Source organism: Meriones unguiculatus, chromosome 3 (genome assembly GCF_030254825.1).
Source record: "Meriones unguiculatus strain TT.TT164.6M chromosome 3, Bangor_MerUng_6.1, whole genome shotgun sequence".
In the NCBI taxonomy this organism is placed as follows: Eukaryota; Metazoa; Chordata; class Mammalia; order Rodentia; family Muridae; genus Meriones; species Meriones unguiculatus.
Genome location: NC_083351.1, coordinates 76,183,269 through 76,208,172, shown reverse-complemented (window position 1 = coordinate 76,208,172; position 24,904 = coordinate 76,183,269). Strand labels below are relative to the sequence as shown.

Genomic DNA, 24,904 nt, shown 5'->3' with positions numbered 1-24,904 from the left:
ACAGAGTCAAATCTACCACGAACGAAGACAAGATTTGGGTTCAAATCCACCTTCACTATTCTGTCACTTGACTTCATGATAAAAATCTCACCAATAAGGAAACATGGTCAGCAAATGCTTTCTTCATTTTTTCCCTGCCAGAATTAGCATGTTTAAGCTTAGCCAAGGTTAAATACTTGATGTCTCACAGAAATGAACAAAATCAGTTCAGGTCCTAATACTCCAGGCCCAAGGCTACAAGGCTGTATTTATTCGTGACTTGTAGTTCCATCAATTCAGAGCAATAGTAAGCCAGTGAGAACCAAAATTCATACTTTTAACTATAGAGATTTTGTGACAAAAACAGTCACAAAAATTAGATCTAACATCCAAGCAAATGACCCAAGGAAGATGGTCTACCAAGTTTTAATTTCCTCTCATGAATGCAAGCACAAATCCAGATGTTAATAATAACTATCACATGTTTTTTCCCATACTTATCAATATGTATTAAATTACACAGGTGAATAGAAAAATCAGTCCTAATTTAAGGGTTAAAAATCACAGATATGAAATGGAGAAAGATTTCCAAAGTGGCAAAGAGATCACCTATCCATTTCAAAGATGTGTTTATCTTTTTGTATTTCAAAGGAAAGGCCTTTTGAAAGACATGGCACAGAAATATGCATGTGAATAGAGGCACATTGAAAAGTCTTAGCTTTCAGATATAATGGCTCTCCCTCAGAAAGCACTGTGCACGATCTGGAAGCTCCACAGTGCATTTTATATGCTGCCAAGTACATTAAGGGCCCTGTGGTGTCACCTCTGTCCAGCTTCCACTGGATGGCTCATTAGCATTTTCCGGAATGAGGATCCCAAACCTGACCCTTACCTATCAGTGTCACTTTCCATTGTAGACATGGATTCATTCGTGTGGTATTGAATATAGCAGACTATGTCCTACCTCTTAAAAAAGTTTAAAAGACCAAAAAAAGAAAAGAGGGTTATCACTATAAAGAAAGGAAGATAAAGAAAGGATAGAGAGTGGGAAGGACAGAGAAGGAAAGATAATTATGGAGGACACAATAAACAAGATTGATAGTCTAGAAATATTCATGAAAATCTGTCCTTGAAAATGGCGGGGATTTGGTAGCCAATCTTTTCCATATGACTTCTGAAAAATGTTCTTAGAAAGAGCCCACAAAAGGGTGATAACAAAATGCATCTCGTCAAATGATCTTTCATTCTGGCATGAAGTTATTCTCTCACATCTTCCATGTGGGCTGCAGCGCTCCTTCCAAGGCCTGTCTCATTTACTACATCTTAATTACACTATGCATTATGCTGACTGTGGATCCAAGACCTTTCAAGCAAGGCTTGTAACAAGAATGCATCCATCCACAAGGGACAAAGCCTGCTGCATTGTCAGTTCCCACAAAAGCAGACACCAGGGATTTAGGGAGAAGCTGAGGTTTACAAGGGATAGCTCACAACCCCATGAGGGGGGGGTTCTACCTGAAAAAATCTCTCAAAGCAGAGACTGGATCTGTACCTTTGAAGTAGGGTCTTTATTAAAAAGATAAATATAGACTATGAATGGAATCTGGGGTAAGCAATGTGAATTAGGCCCTAAAATGATTTCTTTTCCTAGCACACATTTGTGGAAATCTCAGAGCAAAGAAAGTGTGCAATAACGAGGCTGTGCTTGAATCTCGGTTTATTGCTCAGTATGACCCAAATGTACCCAGACCAAATCCATCAGCAGGGAGGTGTAAATGGTTTTGTGCTAGGCTAAATTTCAACAGGCATTCTACTTGCCTAGTGAAAGCCCCTTCCAACTAGCAGCCAAGTTATTAAGAAATTGTTTGTCATCTTAGATCGGATTGATCATTTGTTTCCCCAAATTCTTTTTTCTCATCATTTACTCATTACACGCCTCCTCCTGATGGAAAAAGACATTTATTAGCTTCTGCATTTATTGCATTGGCAAACAGAAACATTCTGCTGCATTTCCTGGGGGTTCACTCATTTATCTATTGGATAAGAGACTGAAGTTTTCTACAGGGCAGAAAAATTAAAATATCAGTCAGTTTGACAGCAGGAAAATGAGGGTCCCTGCGACAAGATGCTTGCTTAAGCTTTTGGTTCAGTGAGGAGGTGCAATCTTATTTCACCAAACTACTACTTCATATGCTACTAAAACTATGGCTATTATCTGATAAAAAAAAGCACTCAAACATTCAGTTTTCATACGACACCATAAAGCTCTCAGAAGCAATGCTAACTGCGGCTTCAAATGGAATATACAGCATGATGCTTTTAGAGATCTGTGTTGAAGGAAGAAAAAAAAAAAAGGAAGGGGGAGAGAAAGACAGAGAGATAGACAAAGAAAAAAACTGTCCCAGAAAATCCATGAAACTGAATCTAAACTGACAGAATTTTAAGTCATAAGAAACCTCATATGTCACTGAGTCCTTCTACTGAATTTTTTTCTGCAGCGTATCTCATAAGACATTTTTCCCATTTGCTGAAATAATCATGAGAAGATCGGCATACCTCACAGTGAAGCCTGTTGATGAGGGTTCACTTCTGAAACATGAAGTGACTGATGTGACCAGGGCAAGCTATCTAAACCCTCTGGATCTCAGGCATTCATGTTGAAAGAGTTAGGGTCGAAGAAGAAAGAACTAGAGACACGCCATGCAGACTAAATGACCCAGCAGTCACCAAAATATGCCACCTGTCAATGATGTGCCTTGCTCACATAAGCAGGGAAGGTACATGTGTATGCAGTCATCTACGACGGCCACAAACACTCTGACCAGGTGAGCTCAGTTACCGCAAACCTTCCTTGGTTCTTAGTCATTTTTCTCTCTACTCCTTTTTCCCATCTTTCCCATGGCTTTGCTTTCCTTGAATCCACTTTAATGATTCACCTTTCATTTTTGACAAAAAGCAGATACAATGATTCAGTAGTGTACTCTGCCAAGGCTGTCAACCATGAACACAACCATGAACACAAGCCTGCAGCAGCTGGCCTATTCCAGCCCCTACCTAACCACGCAAATCCTTTACTATCCATCACCCTAACTTTTTTTTTTGGGGGGGGTGTCAATCCTCAGGTCAACAAATCATGAGTGCCCACCACTGTGCCAGGCACTGGTACTAGAAAGAAAACTCAGTTTCTAATATTTTACTCCAAAGATGGGTGTGCACTAGAAAAGTCTAGCCTTAAGTTCATACTTGGAATAGTGAGTGGTACAAACCAGAAATCCAGCACTCAGGAGGTTCAAAAGTTCAAGGGCAACCTAACCTACATAAAGAGACTCCTTCCAAAGAAAAAAAAAAACAAAACAAACAACACAGTTCGTTCTTCCTGATATAACAGTGCTTAAGATACTGTTCTTGTCTCAGCAAATTACCCTGAATAACAGTTTAAGTGCTAATAATAAACTAGCCTCTTCAGCAGCATCTTTTCACTAAGTGTTCAATTCATCCAACCTGCATTTATTCACTTTGCCCTGAACAGCCTTAAATCTGACTGAGAGCAATTGTGGTGTGTGTGTGTTGAAGGGTACCAACCTGTTCTGTGCAATGATAACCAAAAAGAAATGTTTGTAAGTTCAAGTAATACCTGGAGGCCAAGGTTTCCTAGCCTCACAAGCCCTCCACTGTTATCATGGAAGTCTTCATTCTCATCAGCAAACTCCACAGAGTAATGCAGCAGTACACTTGATGACTGCACTGAAGTCCTCTCTCACATGCAACAGCAACTCAGCAGGTTGGGAAACTTCAAGAAAACATCCCCGAGAATAGTTCATATTCTGTTCTCAGTATAGTGCCAACATAAAGCTAGGCTACTTCTTCCCCTCTGTGAACCAAAATTATCCAGATACTAAAATACCACTGACTTCTATTATCTTTTCTATAACTAGACAGGATAAAAAGCAATACAAGTTCTTTGGCAGTTCACAGGTTAACAATTCCTACAGATTCCATTCTATAACACAGGATGCAAAGATTATTCAATTTACACTTATTTTATCCAAATAGAAATGTTTCTGAAAATGCTCTTGTTTGATAAAGAATTCTTCTAAACACTTGACCTTCTGTAAAGCACTGCAGGGAAAGGAAAACAAAAAGATCCACTCTTTATGACCTAAACTAATGCAAAAACTACCTGGAGTGCTAGCTTTGTCACTAGTAATATTTTAGATGCACTGATAGCAGATCAGGTACTACAGTGTGAACTATTTATCCATTTAATCTCTCTGTCCATCCACCCAATCTATCTGAGGCAGTCTCAACAGGCCACAGCTGAAATTTACTCAGCAGTCCAGGAAGGCCAGGTCTCACTCTCCTTAGTACTCAGCCTATGGATGTGCATCATCACACCGCCGTTCTATGCTGTCATGCTGGCACTATGATCCCTAGTCTCAGGATGAGGAAATCGAAGGCAGAAAACTTACTTTTCAATCTTTATAAAAGGTGAGGGGAAGGCACAAAGAGGGAAAGAGGTTAACCTCCAACCACGTCCAAATATCAAAGCAGAAAAACTTGGTTGGAAAGACAATAAATGATTTTTATTTTTAAACACAGCAATCCTAAAAGTAAAGAAGTATTTTTACTGTCTACAAATTAAACTTAAACGAACACCTAGGGTAAACAGGGCCAAAGACTAAATTCAGGTAAGTAGAGACTGTGCTTGTAGAAGATGCTGTTGACACCTTTTATCCCTGATCCCCACCCTCCAAACCCCGCCAGATTCACACATCCTTTACAGCAATGGAACCCTCTGCTTAGCTAGTGTTTGTTCCCAAATAAGTCACCAGTCTTAGATCTTGGCTTAAGGTCAACTTTTTTTCCAGAGGGGGCATGGTATGCATTTATCTCTAAGAGAACTCTTGTAGTGGATGGCTATAAATTCCTCGATGGCTTTATAAGAGCCCAAACATTTCATGGGCATCATCAGCTCACTACTATAGAAACTCCTAATTTATACTGATAAAAATTCAATTTGTGATGGCAAATAGTTATTACCTGTCTAATAAGCAGGTTATTCCTATTCTTCCCAGCCTCAGTTACCTTCTTCAACCTTCATTCACTTGCTTAAGCCTCAAACAGACCTGTCTTCCCCTTCTCCACCTACAGCTACACACTGGCCATTTCAGATCTGTGGACAATCTTAGAGGGACATTTTAGAAGAAAAATAATAAGCACTATTAGTGAAATGTGTGTCTGTGGGGGTAGGGGAGAGTCATAAGCCATCCTTAACCAGCTGCTGCTTAGTAGAGGACCATGGGTAAGCCAAGCACATCACACACCTGTGAAGAGGCTTCCCAGGTCCTCAGCATCTCTGGCCGTCTCATTCCTTTCCATTGCTGCTGCTCCGGTATATTCTTTTCGCTCTTTGCACAGAGTGCTAGATTTGCTCTTTAATGCACTATCTTACATTTTGTCTTTGCTACTCCCCAGGTTGTTGAGCATTCAAGCGAACATGAAATCAAAGACCCTTCTCATCTTCTTTGTGTGTAATGCAGCCTCAATACAATTATCAGTTCTCCCTAAGCCGGAACAGTGTAGATCAGAACGTGGGCCTGGTCTCTGAGGTTTCAAACCCTAGCTATGCCACTTACTATCTGCATGACCTATACAGTTACATGGCATTCCCATGCCTCACTCCATTTGTCTATGATATGAGCCTATCAGCCTGGGCAGTTGGAAAGGTTATGTGAAATACCACAGTACTGCAGTACTGGCAAATGGTAAGCTCACAATAAATGTTATTCCTTATTTCAAATAGTGAGGAAGATTATCAATGTTGATTTGGGTTTGAGGAAAAACACAGGGAAAACCATGGTGTATTTTCACTTGGGAAAGAAAGGAAAAGAAATGAAAAGAGAAGAAAAAAAGAAAAGAAAGCCCCGAACTATCATTTCAATATCATTTAACCAGACTCCATCGGGCTTACTTACTATTCTCCTACAAGAGAAGGGATTAGAGCCACTCTTGAAATGACAGCGCCAGTTAAACTCCACACACAAGTGATCTGCTAACAAAGCGCAGACCAAAATAAGCACCGTCTGCTGGGCTTGGCAAGCCAGCTACTGCACTTGAACAGCAACCCTGGCACTCTCTGCAAAGAACATGAAGAGCACGCGAGAGCAGCAAATGCCATGGAGAAATGGAAAGGAATGTGGTAGCCAGGCATGATAAAGGGCCGGGAAAGCCTTTTGCAGGTTTGTGATGTGCTTGCCTCAGGGCATGGTCCCCAACTGAGCACCAGCTGATCGGGGGGTAGCTTATGAAAAACACCTTCCTTTCCACACACACACATTTCACTAATGGCTCTTACTATGTTTCTTTCCAGAATTTACCACCATTCAACATAAAATACGTATGGTATACTGGTTTTGCATTAACTGATCCCCAACTCTATGGAAAAGAAGTTTGTGTCTCTTTGCTCTATTCCCTGAGCTTAAAACAGGCCCTGCTATATTGTAGTTATTAAAAAAAAAAAAAAAATCTATAAAATGAGCAAGTGGGCCTGGTGAGGAGCTAGCTACTGGTGTACAACAGAAACAACACACACTTGACAAATGTCCTGAATTGTTAGTAACAGTATTGTAGAATAATTAAAAAATCAAATCAAATAAAGTAATGATTTCTTCAGCAGTCTAGAAAAATGCTAAGCAAATAATTTGAAAGTAATATTGAGATGAGACCAAGAAGTTTGTGATCCTGAAATCAAAAAAGCTATGGAGCAATACAGAAAATAGGTTTATAAGAAAGGGGAGTTTACAATTTTTATTTTGTTACTTAAAAGCAGAAACAACTCTCTCTCTTTTAAAAACCTCTAAAATTAAAGCTACTACTACCATATATTTAAAAAATGCCATCATCTCATTAATTTTCAAATACCACAAACATATAGATTTTTAGTTTAGGATGAATTAATGAGAAGCATAAAGTAGAAAGGCTGCTGACAATACCCTGTTCTGATGTGTGGACAAAATTTTTAAGAAGTATTTTTCTCAAAAGATAAATAATTGTCTTTGGATAACGGGGAATGTAGAAAGTATGTTCTATAAAGTGTGATATGGTAAAAAATCTTAACTGTAGTGTGATTTTCCAGGAGGGGGGTTTACGAAGGATTTTACCACACTTTGTACCACAGAGAAAATGAGAACAAAAACAATTTAAAACAGCTGCAAACATTCCTATCTTGACTCCACTGTGTAATAAAATAAAAAGACATTCACCTACACTGAGAAACTGGCTATAATCCTTTACTTATTGTAACAAGTGAATTCTGTAGTATATACTGGGTCATGGGATTAAAACTACAAGATCTACATATATGAAAGATATTTGAAGAGGTCTAATCTAGATTTGATCTTTTTTTCCCCCTCCATTCTTCAGAAATAGTAATGAATAGCACACTGTAGGGAAAACTATAAAAATGGATTCAAATTTCACTTAAAAGCTGCAAAATGTTTGTGCAGAAATATTTAACATTTAGATGATTATGGTCTGAAGGGTTTGTTTTCCAGACTGGACTGTTTCGTCATTTATTTCTTTCTCTTTCTTTCATTTTAAATGCACTAACGTTTTGTCTGATGTGCATTTGCGCACCATGTTTGTGCTGTGTCTGAGGAAGCTAGAAGAAGGGCATTGGGTTCCCCAGAGCCAGGTTGTGGACCGTCATGCATGCTCTGGAAAAGCAGCAGTGCTCTTGACAGCTGAGCTGAGTCATTGCTCAAGACCCTCCTCATGTAAGTCTAACAAGAATTCTGTAATCTCACGATGACTTTTAAAGAATTTTTTTAAGGCATATTCTTAAGAAAGGCAACAATGTCTATTGTGCATTTTTTGCTTTGTTTTCCTGATCTTGTCAACAAAATTTAAGGTCCTTAGTTCAATAATTAAAAGAAATGTGGTGATTCAGCTCCTTGTTGAGCACTTGTAATAGCTTCTTGAATAACATAACACAATGATGACAGAGCCAGTGCTACACCTAGTCTAGAACACTTTTCTGCATAACTGGAATTTAAGTATTAACATCTCACTGTCATTTTCCTAAAACATTAGACTTAGAGATGTTTACTTCCTCCTAGGAACACAACCCAAAATAAGTCTTATTTTTGCTAGGAGGAATCCTTTAATCCGGGATATTCTGATTGAAGCTCAGTGTGATGGAGAAGCATGGCTGTCAGGAGAAGCACTCTGGGCCTTTCCTGCCATCTTCCTTGCTCTGGCCCGTAGCTCCCAAGCCTCAATGGTACTCTCATGCTTTCTGAAAACTCCATTTGTAGAAGTAAGACCTAAAGTAAAATGTAAACATCTTCTGTACTTGTTTCTTTTCCAGACTGAAGATGTCCTCATTTAATTCTAATAAAAATTTTGATTACAAAAAACGCAAGATTGATCCAAACATCATTAAGAAAGCCCTTGTTCTGTGATGATCCTTAAATCTGAAGCTGCTATGGGTCATGAGAAAACCAAAGCAGTGGCTGAGCTCATACGGCAAGGCTGGAAGGCTGTGCATGGAGCATTCTGGGTGAATACCCTCCTCCCAGTCTGTGCTCCCAGGCTCCATAACGAGTTGGTAGGGCCCAGCATCTTCCTCTCTCTGAGTTTTGTTACTAACTCTAGAGGATGTGGGCTTTAGTGCACATCACAAAAATTATAGTCAAATCACATTTAGCCAAGCCAAAGGGAGTATCCAATCTGTTTTTTTTTTTTTTTTTTAAGGTTTGGGGGGGTTGTAATTTTGCTTGTTATTTTCCTACTTCTTAGCCAGAAAGGTATTCATCAACTAGATAAACAACTTATCCTCTTCTCAAGAGAAGGAGAATGACCTAAGGAAGTAACAATGATTAGGTAAACACCATCACCATTCCTTTGCCAACAACATAAATGCAATTTTCTAGTTTCCACATGTACATTTCTTAGTTAGAAAACAGGCTTACTTCTGTGTTAGATGAGTAAGTTCCTAAGAGCAGTAATGTTGTGTCAAAATATACGAATTCATGGCATATTATCCAGGTTACTGTTCAATACTGGTTTTAACTCTCTGTCAGAGAGGCTCAAAGTAATAGTTTATTTTGTTGTCTGGCAATGCTTGAAACCCAGAATGCCATCATGATCACTGCTTCCATTTGGCCAATCATTAAGTAATATTCAGTTACAACCTTCTTCTGCATAATTACTCTCAAATGCCTGTAGAACAATGGAGAGTTCTATAAATTGGTCCTTCATGTAGCCCGAGCCTCCAAACTACAATATTTGCTTTTTTTTGTTTGTTTGTTTGTTTGTTTCTCTGGCATTATTCTTTTGGAAAATGGGTTAGGGTCAAGTCTAAATGAGACATAAATATAAATTTTTAGTCTATCCAACAGCAAAATGCCAGTCTCTGTTTTTAATTATACACTGTTGAATTTTAATAAGTAGTTCAAAGTAGGGCCACCAAATTTCTACAATTTCGAGCAAATCCCACGAGAGAAGAGACAAGTTAAAACTCTCGATATATTTTAATGAATTACAGAAACACTCAAACTCTTAACCTGTCCCAAACTCTACATCTCAGTGAACTTCTGTACAGTTGGAATCGCCATTCTGAAGCCATGGAACTTCCTTTAGGACTCTACACTCTCACTATCAATTACATTTTTATGCAGTTATATTCTACAAAAAAAAGTTGAAACTAGAAAAACAATTAGCTTTATAAACCTCTTTCATGACTTGGGCATCTTTTTGATAGCACTCCGTCCTTTCTCATCCCCTGATATTCCTCTTTCTTAGCCTCCTTCTAAATGTTGTAACATACCCACAGAGCTATTTACATGTGTACACATGTACAATCCACAAATAAGGTAGAATGTGAAATTTTTCTTTCTTTCTAAGGTTGGGTGACCTCACATAATGTTATACATAATGAGTCTACCTATTTTCCTGCAAATTTTGTAATTTCAATTTTTTTATGTTATATGTTTATATATTCATCTTGATGACAGTCTAAACAGTCATGCAGATATAAGGATATAGATCGTCCACCTCAGGAACTACCACAGAACCTTTTCTACTCAGCCTTGCATTCCCTATCTCAGATCATAGTCTATTCTAGCAAGACAGAAGCTATGGTAAGTTCTGGAAACACTACCATTACGGGATAGCGGAAAGATGCATTCCGAAATACCGTAGACACACCGCACCTCATCTCATTGCTCCACCCACACCTCCTATATAAGGCAGTGCGTGTGCAGGCGGTGTGCAAACGTGGCAGATGAATGCAAAGAGAAAGCAAGCCTGGGAACCAAGCAGGGGAGCATATGCCTGCAATTCCAGTAGTCCTGATGCTGAGACAGAGCTGGAGGGTATCTCGGGTTTAAGATCAGCATAAAGAATGTAATGAGAGGCAGGAAGGGGCCTGTGGAAAAAAGGGAGGGAGAAAGGCATATTTAGTGAGATGCACTAATTACTGAAGTTCAAATATTTTATCTATAAACTGTTTATCCATAATCTAAATTTGTAGGAAGTCCCTAACCTAAGTTTCTGATGCATACAATCTAAGCAGCAAGCAGTGGACTCCATGTTTCAGGGGCTATCTGAAAGGACCTCCTAGATACTATCACACTAAATGGAATCTCATCACCATCACCTGAGCTGGACTAGCCTGGCTCAAAAGTTATTTCTAGCTAGTCTTCCCATAATATATGTCTAGAAGCACCTTTTCTTTTCTCCACCTTATCAGAAGAATAAAGCCCAATCCACAGGTCTTTTTCTGTTTCCTTTTAGCACTGCCCATCCTTTCAGCCCTGAGTGCTGTAGAACAGTAACTGGCTATTTAGCTCATCATGACTCAGAAAATAGCTGGTGTAATTTCTCCTTGCTATAAACACAATCCTCTATGAAGTAAGTCAATGGTGCTTAGCTTATAGAAATGGACAGTCGGTCCAGAATCTGTTACTTTACACTGGTAGCTCTGAAGAAAAAACACGTAGGTGTTCTGTTCACCTTCAGGAACACCTTGGAGGTGAGGGTGTCTGCATCATAGGAACTTTGTGTCCCATCAGTGGTTATCCAGAGGGAGAGGCTCTCTGCCACAAGGGAAGACAGAGCCAGGCTGCACAGCTGGGAAATCCAGGGCAAGTTATGCAAAGTTGCTGGGTTTCAACAATAAAAAAACACTTAGCTGTGTAAGTAAGCAAGGAGGCATAACTCCCTCTTTTTCCCGTTCAGGAAAACGCATAGCCTCATGTTAAATCATTTCAGGCCCACTGGCTTGTGATGATCCCTAATGGATAGACTGAGTAACACTAACACAGAAATTCAAAATGCTTCAAAAATGAACTTTCTGAGTGCTAATAAGATTTCATAACTGAAAAATTCTGTACCTGACCTCATATGGATTCCTATAATATATATGTGTGTGTGTGTGTATGTGTGTGTGTGTGTGTGTGTGTGTGTGTGTGTGTGAAGGCGGCCCCTAGCTGAGGGGCTGGCCTCCCAGGGAGTGGAGCCAGTCTTCTTTAAAGTGGTGAGTCCAGTGGTGAGCTAGGTACACCATGTTGCAGTAGATGCTCCACGAGTGTATGGCAGTACAAACTAGACTCACTGGGTTATTAAAAAAGACCCGAAGTCGGACAGGGATGAGTATGGACGGAGAGAAGTTGAACATGAAAATGGGGTTGAACATGATCAAAATGTATTGCACACATACATAAAATTCTTGAAGAATTAATAGAAATTACTTCTAAAAAAATGAAAGAAGGCCTTCAGGGTGTGTATACATGAAACACAAATTCTGTGTTTAAGCAAAGATCTCACTCCAAGGTGAGTACAGCCACATCTGTGCAACCATTCACAATCCTGAAAAAGTTTGAAACTTAAAACATATGAGGTCCCCAGCATTCTAGATAAGGAGTTCTTAACCCGAGATGCTGCCATGGTGCTGACATTGCTATTGATCCAACACTACTTCTGGCCAACAGCCTTGAAATAAGGACTTTCACACATACTCAGGAAGATCCTGATCTGAAGCCATGATACTACATGAAGTTCAACATTCTAGTTGGGGTTGAACTTATAAATAAAGGTGATTCCACATCCCCGTTCAATTCATGTAGAAATGAATACAAATATGAGGGCAATATGATTTTTATTTCAGTCTGAGAAAAGGCAGTTGTTGCCCTGATGTTTAATTTCATATAGACAAGATCTGCATTTGCATTATATGAGCTGGCAGGACTGGGCGGAATGACCCTCACCTGGTCTGCAAACCTGCAGGAGAAGCCTCCTAGAATGGAGCCTCCTATGAGCAGCCTGGATGAACCAATAGCAAACCACAATGGCCATTTCTGACCTGCCCAAAACAAGTTAAGTACCAAGCACGGGTTTTGAGAATGGACAGTGCCCACTCCCAGAGGGCTCATGAGAACATTACAGGTGCTGTGCCATGTTCCCTGAGCTGTAGTCTGAACACTGACTGAGGTAAATTAAACTACAGAACATGTGACTATCAACTTTGATCTTCCAGCCCATTCTCCAAGCACAGAGCCAGGCCAGCAAATCTCACAGTATCCTTCCAAACCAACAGCAAAGCAAACATTCTGAAGGCTTCCAGTGAATCCAGGCCCAGCAAGAATGGGTGTTGATATATCCTTTGCTTGCTCAGCTAGGTTGGGACCTCACTTCACTGATAGACCTATCTTAAAAATCTGTGGGGATAACTGAGTATTATCCAATAAGATTACCCTCCTCCTTCATTTCATGAAAGAAAAGAAAAAGAAGAAGAACAACAGCAGCAGCAGCAGCAACAACCCTCTGCAGGCCCTCATGCTTAGCATATCTGCTGTGCCCCAAGGCCTGAGTCTTTGGAGAAGGAAAGCCACCTCCTTGGGTGCATGGGCATAATTCTGAGGTTGACATGGGTTAATTCTCACTACTCATCACTTGATTCTGGAGAGGATGGGAGAATGCAAGTTTGAATCAGCTATGTGTAGGGGATAAAAGCTTACTTACAATAACAGTTTTGCTAAACACTCTCAGAGATTCTAAGGATTGTGAAGAGAATTCAGAGAAGAAAAACCATTCCAGAGGCACTTGAGCATGCTCAGGCTAGCCTGTCCTCACCTGCCTACCCTCTGCAACAAGGCAAAGACATGCAATCCTAGGATGCCCTGAGTCCTCAGATCAGGGATTCCACAACAGACTGGAAACCTTTTCTGCTTTTACGTGTTAGGGTGCAATGCAGGTCTCAAAATGGCATACTGGTGCTATGCAGGGCACACAGATTCCACTAACTTACAAGAGCAGATTAATGACTACTTCTAGAAAAGATCCTATGGCTTGGGTAAGATGCTCAATCAATATATGCAACATCTTCATTTTGGAAGGTCTGAATACTTGTGGGAAAAAAATACATATTACATATTTAAACCAACATTTCTTGACACCATGTGACTATGGAACCAACACTACTCTCCGACAATGACATTAATCTTCAAAATTTATCTAAGGCCTAATATCTGACCTCACAGAAGCTACATGTTTAATGTTTCTTTTCAGAGAGCATCACCTGAGGGCAGCCCAGTGCATCAGGCAACAGATCTTCATCTGAGACCATAACTCGGGGAATTTTTGTAATTCATTAAATTCCCCTCAAAAATCCCATGATTTCAGGACGAAAGCATCAAATATTATTTATAAAACACTTTGGCTATAGAAAATAATAGGCTGTCACAGCAACCCTGGATCAACTATCAATGAAATACTCCATGCCAGATGCCTCTGAGCGTTTTGTGCTAGTCGTGTGTCATCTATATACAGCGCCTGGCTCATTTAATAGTGTAATATATTTGGCCTGAACTAATGGTGAATGCCAAGGATCTCTCTCTAGCACACCAAATTCTGATTGAGAATAATCAAGGTAAAAAATCCTATCTCAGTCTTGGTGGACATATTGGATTAGGGTTCCCTTCATTGAATGCACAGTACAGTGTAGGCCTACTTTAAATGCCAGGTTCAGATACGGGTATTTCTTCCTGGATGATGCCAGGAGCTAATATTTGCAAATATTTTAATAACCATATGTATCTTTCTAACTGAAACTAATGTCCTGAAATATAATCCTTTCTAGAGGCACAGCTGGCTCATGGTCTGAACATAAAACTGGGATTGCAAAGCACTTTCTAACACAAGCCCTGCAATTTCCTTTAAACAATTTAATGCTCATGTATTTTAATTTTCCAGCCAGCAAAGTGAGAAAATAAGCACTGGCTGGACGCCCTATGTGGAGTACCTTTAATTTATAAATAAGATATAAAGAAAGAAAACAATCACTGATTTTAAAATTGGATATTTAAAAAATATTTAAAATTCAGATATTTCAGCCCATTTTAAAATTTCATTTAAAGGAAAAAGAATGGCTTCCTTGCTGCAATATTGTCAACAACCTCTCACTTCCTCACAAAGTAATTCCTGTGAAAGGAAAAATGTTATTTTTCTCAACTATAAATCCTTGCTAAGTCTCTACAAATAGTACAGAATCATTAAACCGGAATTTCCCATCAAATTCACAAGGCATTATTTTATTTTTTTACCTTATCTTTATACATCCAAGTGGCATGTCCTTTCTCACAGCCATCATGACAAACAGAATCAAATTATTTAATTGTACAGTTTTTCAAAGGCAAAGGAAATGCAGAGCGCTGAGGAAGTAGGTAGCCCATATCCTTGGCACCTTCACATCTGTGGTCATTATAAGGGCTCACAAAGAGGCCAATGGTCTTTAAAGCTGAACTCTCCATCATCTCTTTTGCAGAGCCCTGTGGCTACCACTGCAGAGCACAGTGGTCTATTATAATCTTTGAATAGAGACGAGGAGGCGATCATTAAATTATAATTTCTATGCACAATTGCTACAAGTATTTCCTACCAACAGGATTAATATGAAAGCAAGATCCCAGAATAAAGCTGCTCAGCAGAGAGGAAGGCAGTTTAGCGTCTTGTAAATTTGATTTCACTGAAAGCCCTGACACATCATAATAGTGGAATCCTATTTACTGTAGCAAGCAGGATGGATAATGCTATTTAATACCTGGTGTACTGTGCACCATCAGCTGACAGCTTTGTATTCCATGTTCTCATCTTACCTTAAGGTTAATGCTTCTTGACAGTGACATGGTAAATAAAGCACAAATTAAGTGCTGATCCCATGATTTGCAACTCTTTCTTCTAAAGTTAGACATAGAAGACCTGGATCCAGTTAAGGGGATCATTTTAACAGAACACACTTTAAAGGCTCACCCAAGAAAAAAGCCTGTTAAGTCTTACATCCCTAAAGCCAGATTAAAAAAGCAATTCAAGGTTACTCAAACCACATTTTCCGTTCAAAATTTTTGAGAGGTTAACAGAAAAGCCAAAGTACTTAGAGGATTTCTTAAATAATGAATTAAGGATAAGACTCCCATATCTACTAAACTGTATTGATTTTCCCCAAGAGAATAAAATAGAAAGCAAAAGGGTCGGTGACATCAACCCATATGTTTGCTACTTTTCAAAATATCTCTAATAATAACCCTCCTTTAAGAAAAACAAATCAGAGCTGGGCTTGGTAGTGCACACCTGTAATCCCAGCACTCAGGTAGGCAGAGGCAGAAAGATCACTGTGAGTTTAAGGCCAGCCTGGTCTACAAAGAGAGGCCAGGAACAGCCAAGGCTACACTGAAAAAAAACCCTGTCTAGAAAAACCAAACCAAACCAAAAAACAAACAAACAAAAAACAACAACAACAACAACAAAAAAAAAAACAACAAAAAACCAACTCAGTGCAAAATGGCTCAGTGTTTGCATCTAAGTTATTATCAGTTGTGTCCACTGGAGTAACAAAAGACACCCGTGCAACTTAGGTACATTAGGTTTCCTATCTAATAATATCTATTGAACCTTACTTGAAAAGAACTTTTACCATGTAAAGGTAACACAATTTCTGTATCCATTCCTCAGATGAGGGACATCTGAGTTGTTTCCAGATTCTGGCTATTATGAATAAAGGTGCTTTGAACATGGTTGAGCAAATGTCCTTGTTGTATAGTTGAGCATATTTTGGACATATGCCTAGGAGTGGTATAGCTGGATCTTGAGGTAGCACTATTCCTAATTGTCTGAGAAAGTGCCAGATTGATGTCCAAAGTGGTTGTGCAAGTTTGCATTCCCAGCAGCAATGGAGGAGGGTTCTCCTTTCTCCACATCCTCCCCAGCATGTATTATCACTTGAGGTTTTGAGCTTAGCCATTTTGATGGGTGTAAGGTTAAAAGTAGGTACCCTAGTAAGGGGAACAGGGACTGTCTCTGACATGAACTCAGTGGCTGGCTCTTTGATCACCTCCCCCTGAAGGAAGAGCAGCCTTACCAGGCTACGGAGGAAGACAATGCAGCCAGTCCTGAACTGACCTGATAGACTAGGGTCAGATGGAAGGGGAGGAGGAGCTCCCCTATCAGTGGACTTGGAGAGGGGCATGGGAAGAGATGAGGGAGGGAAAGTGGGATTGGGATAAGACAAGAGAGGGGGATACAGTTGGGAAACAAAGTGAATTAACTATAATTAATTAATTAATTAAAAATAAATATTTTATTAAAAATATTTTAATTAAAATATTTTTAATTAAATTAAAAAATAAAAAATTAAAGAAAAGAAACATGCTTTTATTTAAGAGAGTGTAACTTACGATGTATAAAACATACTACAAGTAGCTTCACTGGGATCTGTCACTTGCAATGACATTGCAATCATGACAGTGGCTTGAAGCACCTTCAGTGTGCAAATGTGTGGGACAGAGAAATTCATCTGATTCTGCAACCTTCTGTGACTACACAAACCACAGGAATCTGCCCTCATTTCCACATAAGTTACAGTACAAAATTCCCAAGTGTCAAAGGAAGAAAGTATGTCTGCAGGGACAAACCAGCTTCACCTGTGCAGGCCTGGCTGGTCGACAGCTTTGCTTTTAACCACTATGCTGAGTTTTCCACCTCGCATTGAATGTCCACAGGGAGTGACCCACTGACCTAAAAGCACTGACAACTGTTTCTAAAGTGGTGAGGAAAATAGCAAAGGCAGGGTTTTTGTCTGTTTGTTTTAAAAACCAATAAGCCAATTTAATTACTTCCCCTTACAAAAAGATTATTTTCATTTTTGTATCCCAGATTTTAGTGATTCTATCCCATGATACCCTGGTTTCACTTGGTGAGCTAGTTTACAATGGAAAACTTCATCCAGTAGCTTTCAGGCGTGGCAGCGCAAGCCTGCAATTGGGGGTGCAGAGGCAGCCATTTTCTCTGTGAGTTCAAGGCCATCCTGGTCTACAAAGTGAGTCCAGAACAGCCACAGCTACACAGAGAAACCCTGTAACAATAAACAAACAAATAACTGAATAGATAGATGAGTTAATAAATAGATGTAAATGAGTAAATGTTTCTTCCTACATCAGAATATCAGACTCATAATAATAACTCACTCTGTTGTCATTTCTCAGACTGTTAGCATTGTATCCCCCTTCTTCCAAGCTTTCCACAAAGCAACAGAGGTAAAAATATCAACCAACAAAAACCGAAGCAATCCTATCACCAATTAGTCACACAAATGGGCCCAACACTTTCTCATGATGCAGAAGATATGCCATCCACTGGAAGTGAGGGGCCTCAAAAACCATTGAGGAAGCATTTGATGGAAGCATGACCTCAGAACTTAATCAGTTACTCTCTCCCCTGGTGACAAGCAAGTATATACTTTACTTCTTCATGGCAATGTATTTTTTCAATATTCCCTTCTTGCTGCTCTCTTCTGCAGAGTTGGTGCAATTCCCTTTGTATGTTAATCCTAGATAGTTTATTGCAAGGTGTATGCTGAAACCCAGGAGTCTATGAAATGCAAGGAACATGTACAAATACAACCAGGTTAATCTCAGTACTAAGCTCAGTAAGTTCTCTGACCACCCTCAGCTCCTAAGGCCACCAGGGCTTTTACAGATCTCCTGTATGCTGTGCCAAATCCCATCATCCCTAAGACAGCCAAGAACAAAGAGGTTGGTTCAGCACAAAAATTTAATTATATGACACTGAAACCCTCAAAGGGATCAAGTTTTCAAGATGTCCTGGGGATCCAGGGGTCTTCATCCTAGAAGAACTATGGATAGTGTGACTTTGAGCTTCATGTTCTCCAACTGATGACAACCTAACTTTTCTTTGTTAGAAACAATTAACTGCTGGCAAAATACATTTTCTTTAAGAAGATTCCAACAATCCACTTCAAACAAACTATTCACCAAAACTATTTAGTAAAGTATGTTTTCTTTCCAGAAGGAAGAATGGGCTGACTATGCTACAAAATTAAAGGTGAAAGCATGGGCACCTCGGGATGCCAAACTGCTCAAATGGCTACAGATTCCTTACTGACAGGGAAAGCACTAAACACAGACAGTAAATAACTTTGGGGATTATATCATATTGTAGTTCCTAGGCACAGAAAACATTGTTTTTTGGTAAAAGTTTCTCTGAAAATGCCAAATCCTGAGAAGGCAAGTGCATATTTTTGAGTATTTGTTTAATACTTTCAGGTTATGAGCAGGCAATCATCAATTGGTCCTGAAGAATTCGACTAGAAGTGAGAGTTGCTAATTTAGCACTCAAAGAATTAATACTGTACCCAGCCAGACTTAACAACTTAAGCATAAGCTCACACATTTTAAAGACAGCAGTGCCCTGGCCCTGAGCACTGCTGAGAAGGCTGACTCAAAACCAAACATATTGATAATCTTCTGCTTTTGTATTCTTGGGGCAAGTTGCTTTCAGTTTCAGGGAATTCATAGAGTGGGCAGCCTCATGCAGTCACTTGTGAGGATAAAACAAGACAAACTATAAAATATGTCTAACACAACATACATACTCAATCACAATTATTATACAATGTACAGTTATCATAATACTGTACAGTGTATAGAGAGCTGTGAAGCATTATAGATCTGTCAAATTATGAGTCAATAAAGTTGTGAAATAGAAGAGAACTGCCTGAGGGACTTGAGCCAGTCCCTTGAGAACACTGTGCAGTCTTTTCTAGAGACTGCTCGAGGTTTCCTCTAGGCAAACTCTTAGCCTGGAGGTAATATTGTTCTGGTTCTTCAGCAAGAGTCGTACTCATCAAGCTCCCTTCAGGCCACAAACTTACAGATGAGATTTCTGACATTCAAGAGTTTATGGTCTCATCTAACTTGGCACTATCTGGAAAGTCTATGACCTCTGACTGCTGGGAAATGAGGACCTGTGAAAATTTCAATAACTATGATTTTGGAATCTGCTTCCAGGAAGAATAAAACTGTGGTCTGAGAAAATTAAATTTATAAGCCTCACACTTCAGTGAAAAGAGAAGAGTGTTCTCAGATCCCTGGTACACACACTAAACACCTGGGAGAAGAGGACTCGATGCACAGCAGTTGCCTAGCTGATAAACAGTTAATTGAAATAAAATCAAGGAGTAAACCGGGCTGTATTACAGAATGGAACAAGTTACACATGCTCCAACTGACCAGTTCACAACTGCAGAAGAAATGTGCATCAACACGCTAAGTGAAAGAGTAAGATAAGCAAGCAACGGTGGGCCACACACACCAACAGTGCCCTGTCTGCCATAGGGATAGCCTCAGGATCACATCTGAAAACTTGCTTCCGTTTCAGTGGTCCTCAAGAATGCAGGGCCTTACAGATGCAAGGCATACACTCTCACACGGTGTTGCATTCCCAGATCCTTAAAGGACCTGCTGATTTCACACTCTGCACTAGTAATAAGACTGACTTGAAGGTTTATTATTTCATGTGGTTACACAAAAGATGTGTCCAAATCCACTTTGAATAAATAGCAACCTGGAATGACTGTAAACATATGATTCCCCACAGGCATATCATCATTATATTTTCTTATACTAAGTACCATTCAGCACTTTTATACTTCTCAACACCATGTACATTCAGAAGTCCTAATAGAAGGGCTTACACAGTGTACCCTTACAGCCATAAACAACATGAAAAAAAAAATGGCTTCTCAGGTTTTACAAAATGCCTCATTACAGACTGAATAGTCTTTATGTAATCACAGACGAAACCCACCAGAACAAATACAATAGGTCCTCTGGGAATATCAGCAATAAAGAAAAACAAGGCTTTAAAGTACTAGGTGGAAGACATAAGGAGGTTGACTGACATTAAAGCTATTTCATGACTATTAGAATCTTGTGCATATCCTATGGTGAAAACACCTCAATTTGATAAATTCTTGCCAATTTTCAAAGAGCTGTTATGTGATCTTTTATTTTGGCAGCAGTATTACTTGGGGTTGAACCCAGAGGGTTACACATGCTACCCAAGCACTATTTAGATCCTGGACTTAGGTCATCTTAACAAGCCAGTGATCGAAATCTTACTTCCCCTTAACAGTTGAAGAAACCGAGAGATGAATGATGTAAGAACTGGTTACCTAAGTGGCACTTCTACAGACTGTGACCTGCATATCAAGTCAGGATCACCTGCAGGTCCACACAGTCCTAAGAATGCCCTTCCTACATTAAACAGTTACTTTTTTTTAATTTTATGAATTATACAAAATTTGAACTTCAGTTTGCACACAGTCCCTTCCATTTACACATTATAGCAGGAAAGATAAGAAAATGCAACATGAGCTAAAATATTACTGTGGGGATTTTATCACTAGTTTCTCCTCTAAACTATGCCATATTATATCTTTTCAATACCGTTATGTGAATGTTGGAAGAATCACCACAAATAACACCCAAACCAAACCCCTTATGTAGTCTACCACCCATATCTTCATTGACACCTGGATAATCTTTCCCTATACACAACTCTTATCGACTAGTTATGAGAAAAGACCTAGATTACGTCAGGGCCTTTCTTCTCTTCACTTTCAAAACCATCATCAAAATCTGGTCTCTATTTTTTACATGCATAACCAGAAACTTTTCAGTTTATTGTTAGCACCATACTTAAAGTTATGACCATCCGATTTTCTTCCTTTCTCACCTCCCACCCCGTTTGGTAGGGTTCTCATGTAGCCTCAGACTTGCTGTGTAGCTGCGGATGACACTGAACTCCTGATCCTCCTGGATCCATCTCACAAGGCAGGGCTAACTTGTGTGTGTCACTATGCCTGGCTAGCCACCCCACTTCTAACTTAATATTTTGCCAACTCTCCTTTGCTTCTACTCTCATTTGTTTGCTGATGATGCCAACAGGCTTTTGTCCTTCCCATATGTGGCGACTACACCCCCATCTCAGGAACAACACTGACCTGCTTTCCTGTGACTAAAGGCCTACTCCTTGCTATCTCATCATATAGATCTTCTGTCTCCACCCAACCCCAGACTTACACCTTAGTCATGGGAATCCCTATTTCTTGGTAATTTACTGCTTTCCATATTATCTATGCCACCTTACACTATGTATAACTGACATTACGTTCTACGAAAGTAGATGTTTAAGCTTATAAATGTCTACTATGTATCTAGGGTATAAGGAACAGCACCTGCATACATTAAGTTTATAAACAGTTATCTGCAGAACAAATGCTCAAATGATCCTTATACTAAAGATCTTCTGGGTTCCATGACACAGGAGACAAGGAAATATATTTGAAATAGCTACACTGAGCTGAATTTAATGGTGCATTTTTCTGTTTTCCTACTTCTGATCAAATGCTATAATCAAAAAAAAAAAAAAAAATTCAAACCTTGGATCTTAAATAGAGGAGAAAGGTTACTACTTTGGAACTCCATAGATTTCATATCAAGTTATCTAAACAACAAATCAAATCCACAGAGCAGGGGTTGTGACGAGATGCTCAAACATCATTTGTAAGCCCACTGTGTTCTATTCTTCCAGTCTTGATCCCTCTGTTGCATGTTGGTCCACCTTGGAATCCAGCCTGACCAGGCATATGCCTTCTGTCATCCTAAAACTCTCCCCTAAGTCCTACATACATTAAGTTCCTATTACCTCTCTTGGAGGAGACATTTAATTCTAAGTTATAACTGCAGCAAAATGAAGTTTTGATTGACAGCACATCCTTCAAAACAGTACCACCTCAAGCCAGGTATGTTGACACCCAAATGAGCAGGCAGGAGGATCAGAGGTTCAAAGTCATCCTCAGATATATATTGTTTCAAAACAGAAACACTTGTCTCTCTCTCACACACACACATACACACACACACACACACACACACACACACACACAAAATAGATGAAGAAGCAATACCTAAACCCCAAATAAGACAAATACCAGGACCATATCCAGGAATGCACTCAGGGCATAATATAAACAATGTATGAAGGAGTAAAAATAATGGCCTGCTGTTTGGCCTGGAGCAATGCAGATTACAACACATTACATAAGGTAAATTATGTGAGGGTGCTCTCAGGTACAGAAAACCCAACAAACTAATAACACAATCACACAAAATGATGTCCTCATAGACAATATCCAGCTGCTTGGACTCTTCACTTCTTAACAAAGAAACGCAACTTTAAGTCCTAATTTGTTGGTTTTTAAACAAATATATGGTAAGCTACAGATGGGGCAAAAGAGAAGCAAAGACAAGAAATAGCCATACCCTCTCCTCCAGTCTGGCCAGCTGTTCTTTGTAGAACGCATCCTGCTTCCGTATCACTCGGTCTTTCTCTTCCAGCAGCCGAGCCTAAAAAAGACATGAGGAATATGCTATATTGAGAAAAAAGCAAAAGCAGCAACCACAAAGCAAATCTCAGGCAAAAATTCCACTAGAAACGTATGCAAAGCTGACAGTTGTTGCAGTCTATGAGGTCCCTGCCATAGGAAAAATAGCAATATGATGATGATTGCTACATTTGTATGTAAGGAATGAAACTGCATTGTGTTTTTTCTTATGGTAACAGCTGTGTCCTACTTTGTCCAAATGTATTTAGAAATGTCAGAATACAGTGTACAGCAGACTGTCTTATTTAATTTCCTTTTCAAAACATAATTTTAAGGATTAGTAGTATGCATGAAGAAACTTTGATCTGATTCGTGTTTGCTAACGCTGAACAAATAATCAAAAATTCCTAAAGAGCATATGCACAAAAACTTTATATTTGAGAGGCCTTGAATGATCAGTGCAACATGTAAGTAGTTACATGTATTTATTTCATTCCCCTATACATGAAGGGACAGCCTAAAAGATGGGAGAAGCCATAATTATTGTTTATTCTTTATTTGAAGGTTTTGAGTATAATGTAATTTAAGACATTTAGTCATAATATCAATTTTACAAGATCTTCTTTTATAAACTTTTTAAAAATAGTAATATTCAATTCTTCATATAATCAATGAAGGACATTTGTGGATGTTAAGGTTAGTTAAAATGCATACAAGTATTTTTAAAAACTGTTGTTGCTATATATAGAATCATGCTAAACTAATCTTTGTTCCTGAAACAGAAATGACCTCTCTTTATATATTACCTCCTATTAACAAAGTTATTATAGTGACTTTTTCAGTGAAGGTTCATTGAAGGTTAAATAGATGTTTGACTACTACTTAGAAGAAATCAATGTATCTCGACATTTCCATCTTTGTACATGTTTCATATTTCTTTGCAAAGTAATCACATGCTGCCTGGCTCACTCTATACCAGAGTAACTGCTCAGTCAAGTTTCTGTTTATTTACATTAATCCACTTGCTCATTTACAGGTTTGTTGTTACTTACTTTGTCTTCAATATCCTGCAGCATGTTAAAAATAAACAGACATTTAGCAATATGTATAGATACTATTTTCCCCTTAAGTCTGGTGGAAGATATTGAAAATACAAGCCAATATAATCATCATCACCACCATCATCATAATGTATTAATTTGGAAGACATTTCAGTGTCACTGTGCAAGGTTTCATTTACATGTTCACACTACTTGAGACCACCTGAATAATAAAAAACATACAGTAGTAAGAGTAAATAAAAAGACATTCATATGCAAGAAATAGTATAGATTTTCTTCGTAGAATAGAGTAAAAAGTTAACTAGTCTTTTAGGATTACAAAAAATGTGAAAAGAAGTTTTGATAGATAATATTAAGTGAGGATATATATAAACTTGTCAAAAAAACTGAATTCAACATGCATGCTCAAAATATAAATAAGTAAAAATGGAAAATGACTAGTTTCACAAGAACATTCACATAACAAAAAAACATAATAAAATCAAAATAGGACAGGACAAAATCCCAAGATATAACTGAAGATAAACATTAGCAAGGGCATCATTTAAATACTAAACCTGATTCTTCTGGACAAAAGCCAAAAGTGATGCACTAAGACTAGTAATTCACATCTATTGACAGCTAACAAGCATATAAAACAATATAGGTGCATGATCAAAGAATGCAGATGAAAACTATTATATTACTCATCTGACAAACTGACAAAAGATAACATTATGATCATCAATATGTGCAAGAACACAGGAAAGGGGGTTTTCAACTCTCTTCTTTGTCAGAATACATAAATAGCCTAAACATTTCAAACATTAATTTGATAACACAGTAATTCTTAAAATTGTGCAGAGCCATAAGAAAAAGAAAGAAAGGAAGGAAAAAAAGTGAAATTCCTCTATTTCAAGGAGCAATTCTGGCAGCATAAGAACACACGTCACAGCACTGCTAAGGGCCACAAGGAAACAAACACTAAATCAATCTTAAGACCTAAGTAATATAGACACTAAAAGAATAATATATACACTAAAAATCGTGGGGAAAAAGACTATTAATAACAGGTACACTTTTTAACAACTTTTTAAACAGAAAGAAAAATGGATCTTCTAAAAAATGTCCAGACAGACTGCAA

The 24,904-nt window shown here is 38.7% G+C and overlaps 1 protein-coding gene across 2 annotated transcripts in view; it reads right to left on the bottom strand.

Moving 5' to 3' along the window:
- Chchd3 (coiled-coil-helix-coiled-coil-helix domain containing 3) overlaps positions 1 to 24,904 on the bottom strand; it is a 253,642-nt gene that overhangs the window by 72,378 nt on the left and 156,360 nt on the right. The window contains exons 5-6 of one of the 2 annotated variants that reach the window (XM_060380219.1): positions 23,773 to 23,787; positions 22,659 to 22,742 (exon numbers count right to left, since the gene is read on the bottom strand). In XM_060380219.1, coding sequence (XP_060236202.1) covers positions 22,659 to 22,742; positions 23,773 to 23,787 — 99 coding nt within the window. The remainder of the gene's footprint in view (positions 1 to 22,658; positions 22,743 to 23,772; positions 23,788 to 24,904) is intronic. The other variant, XM_060380220.1, reaches the window with a different exon arrangement.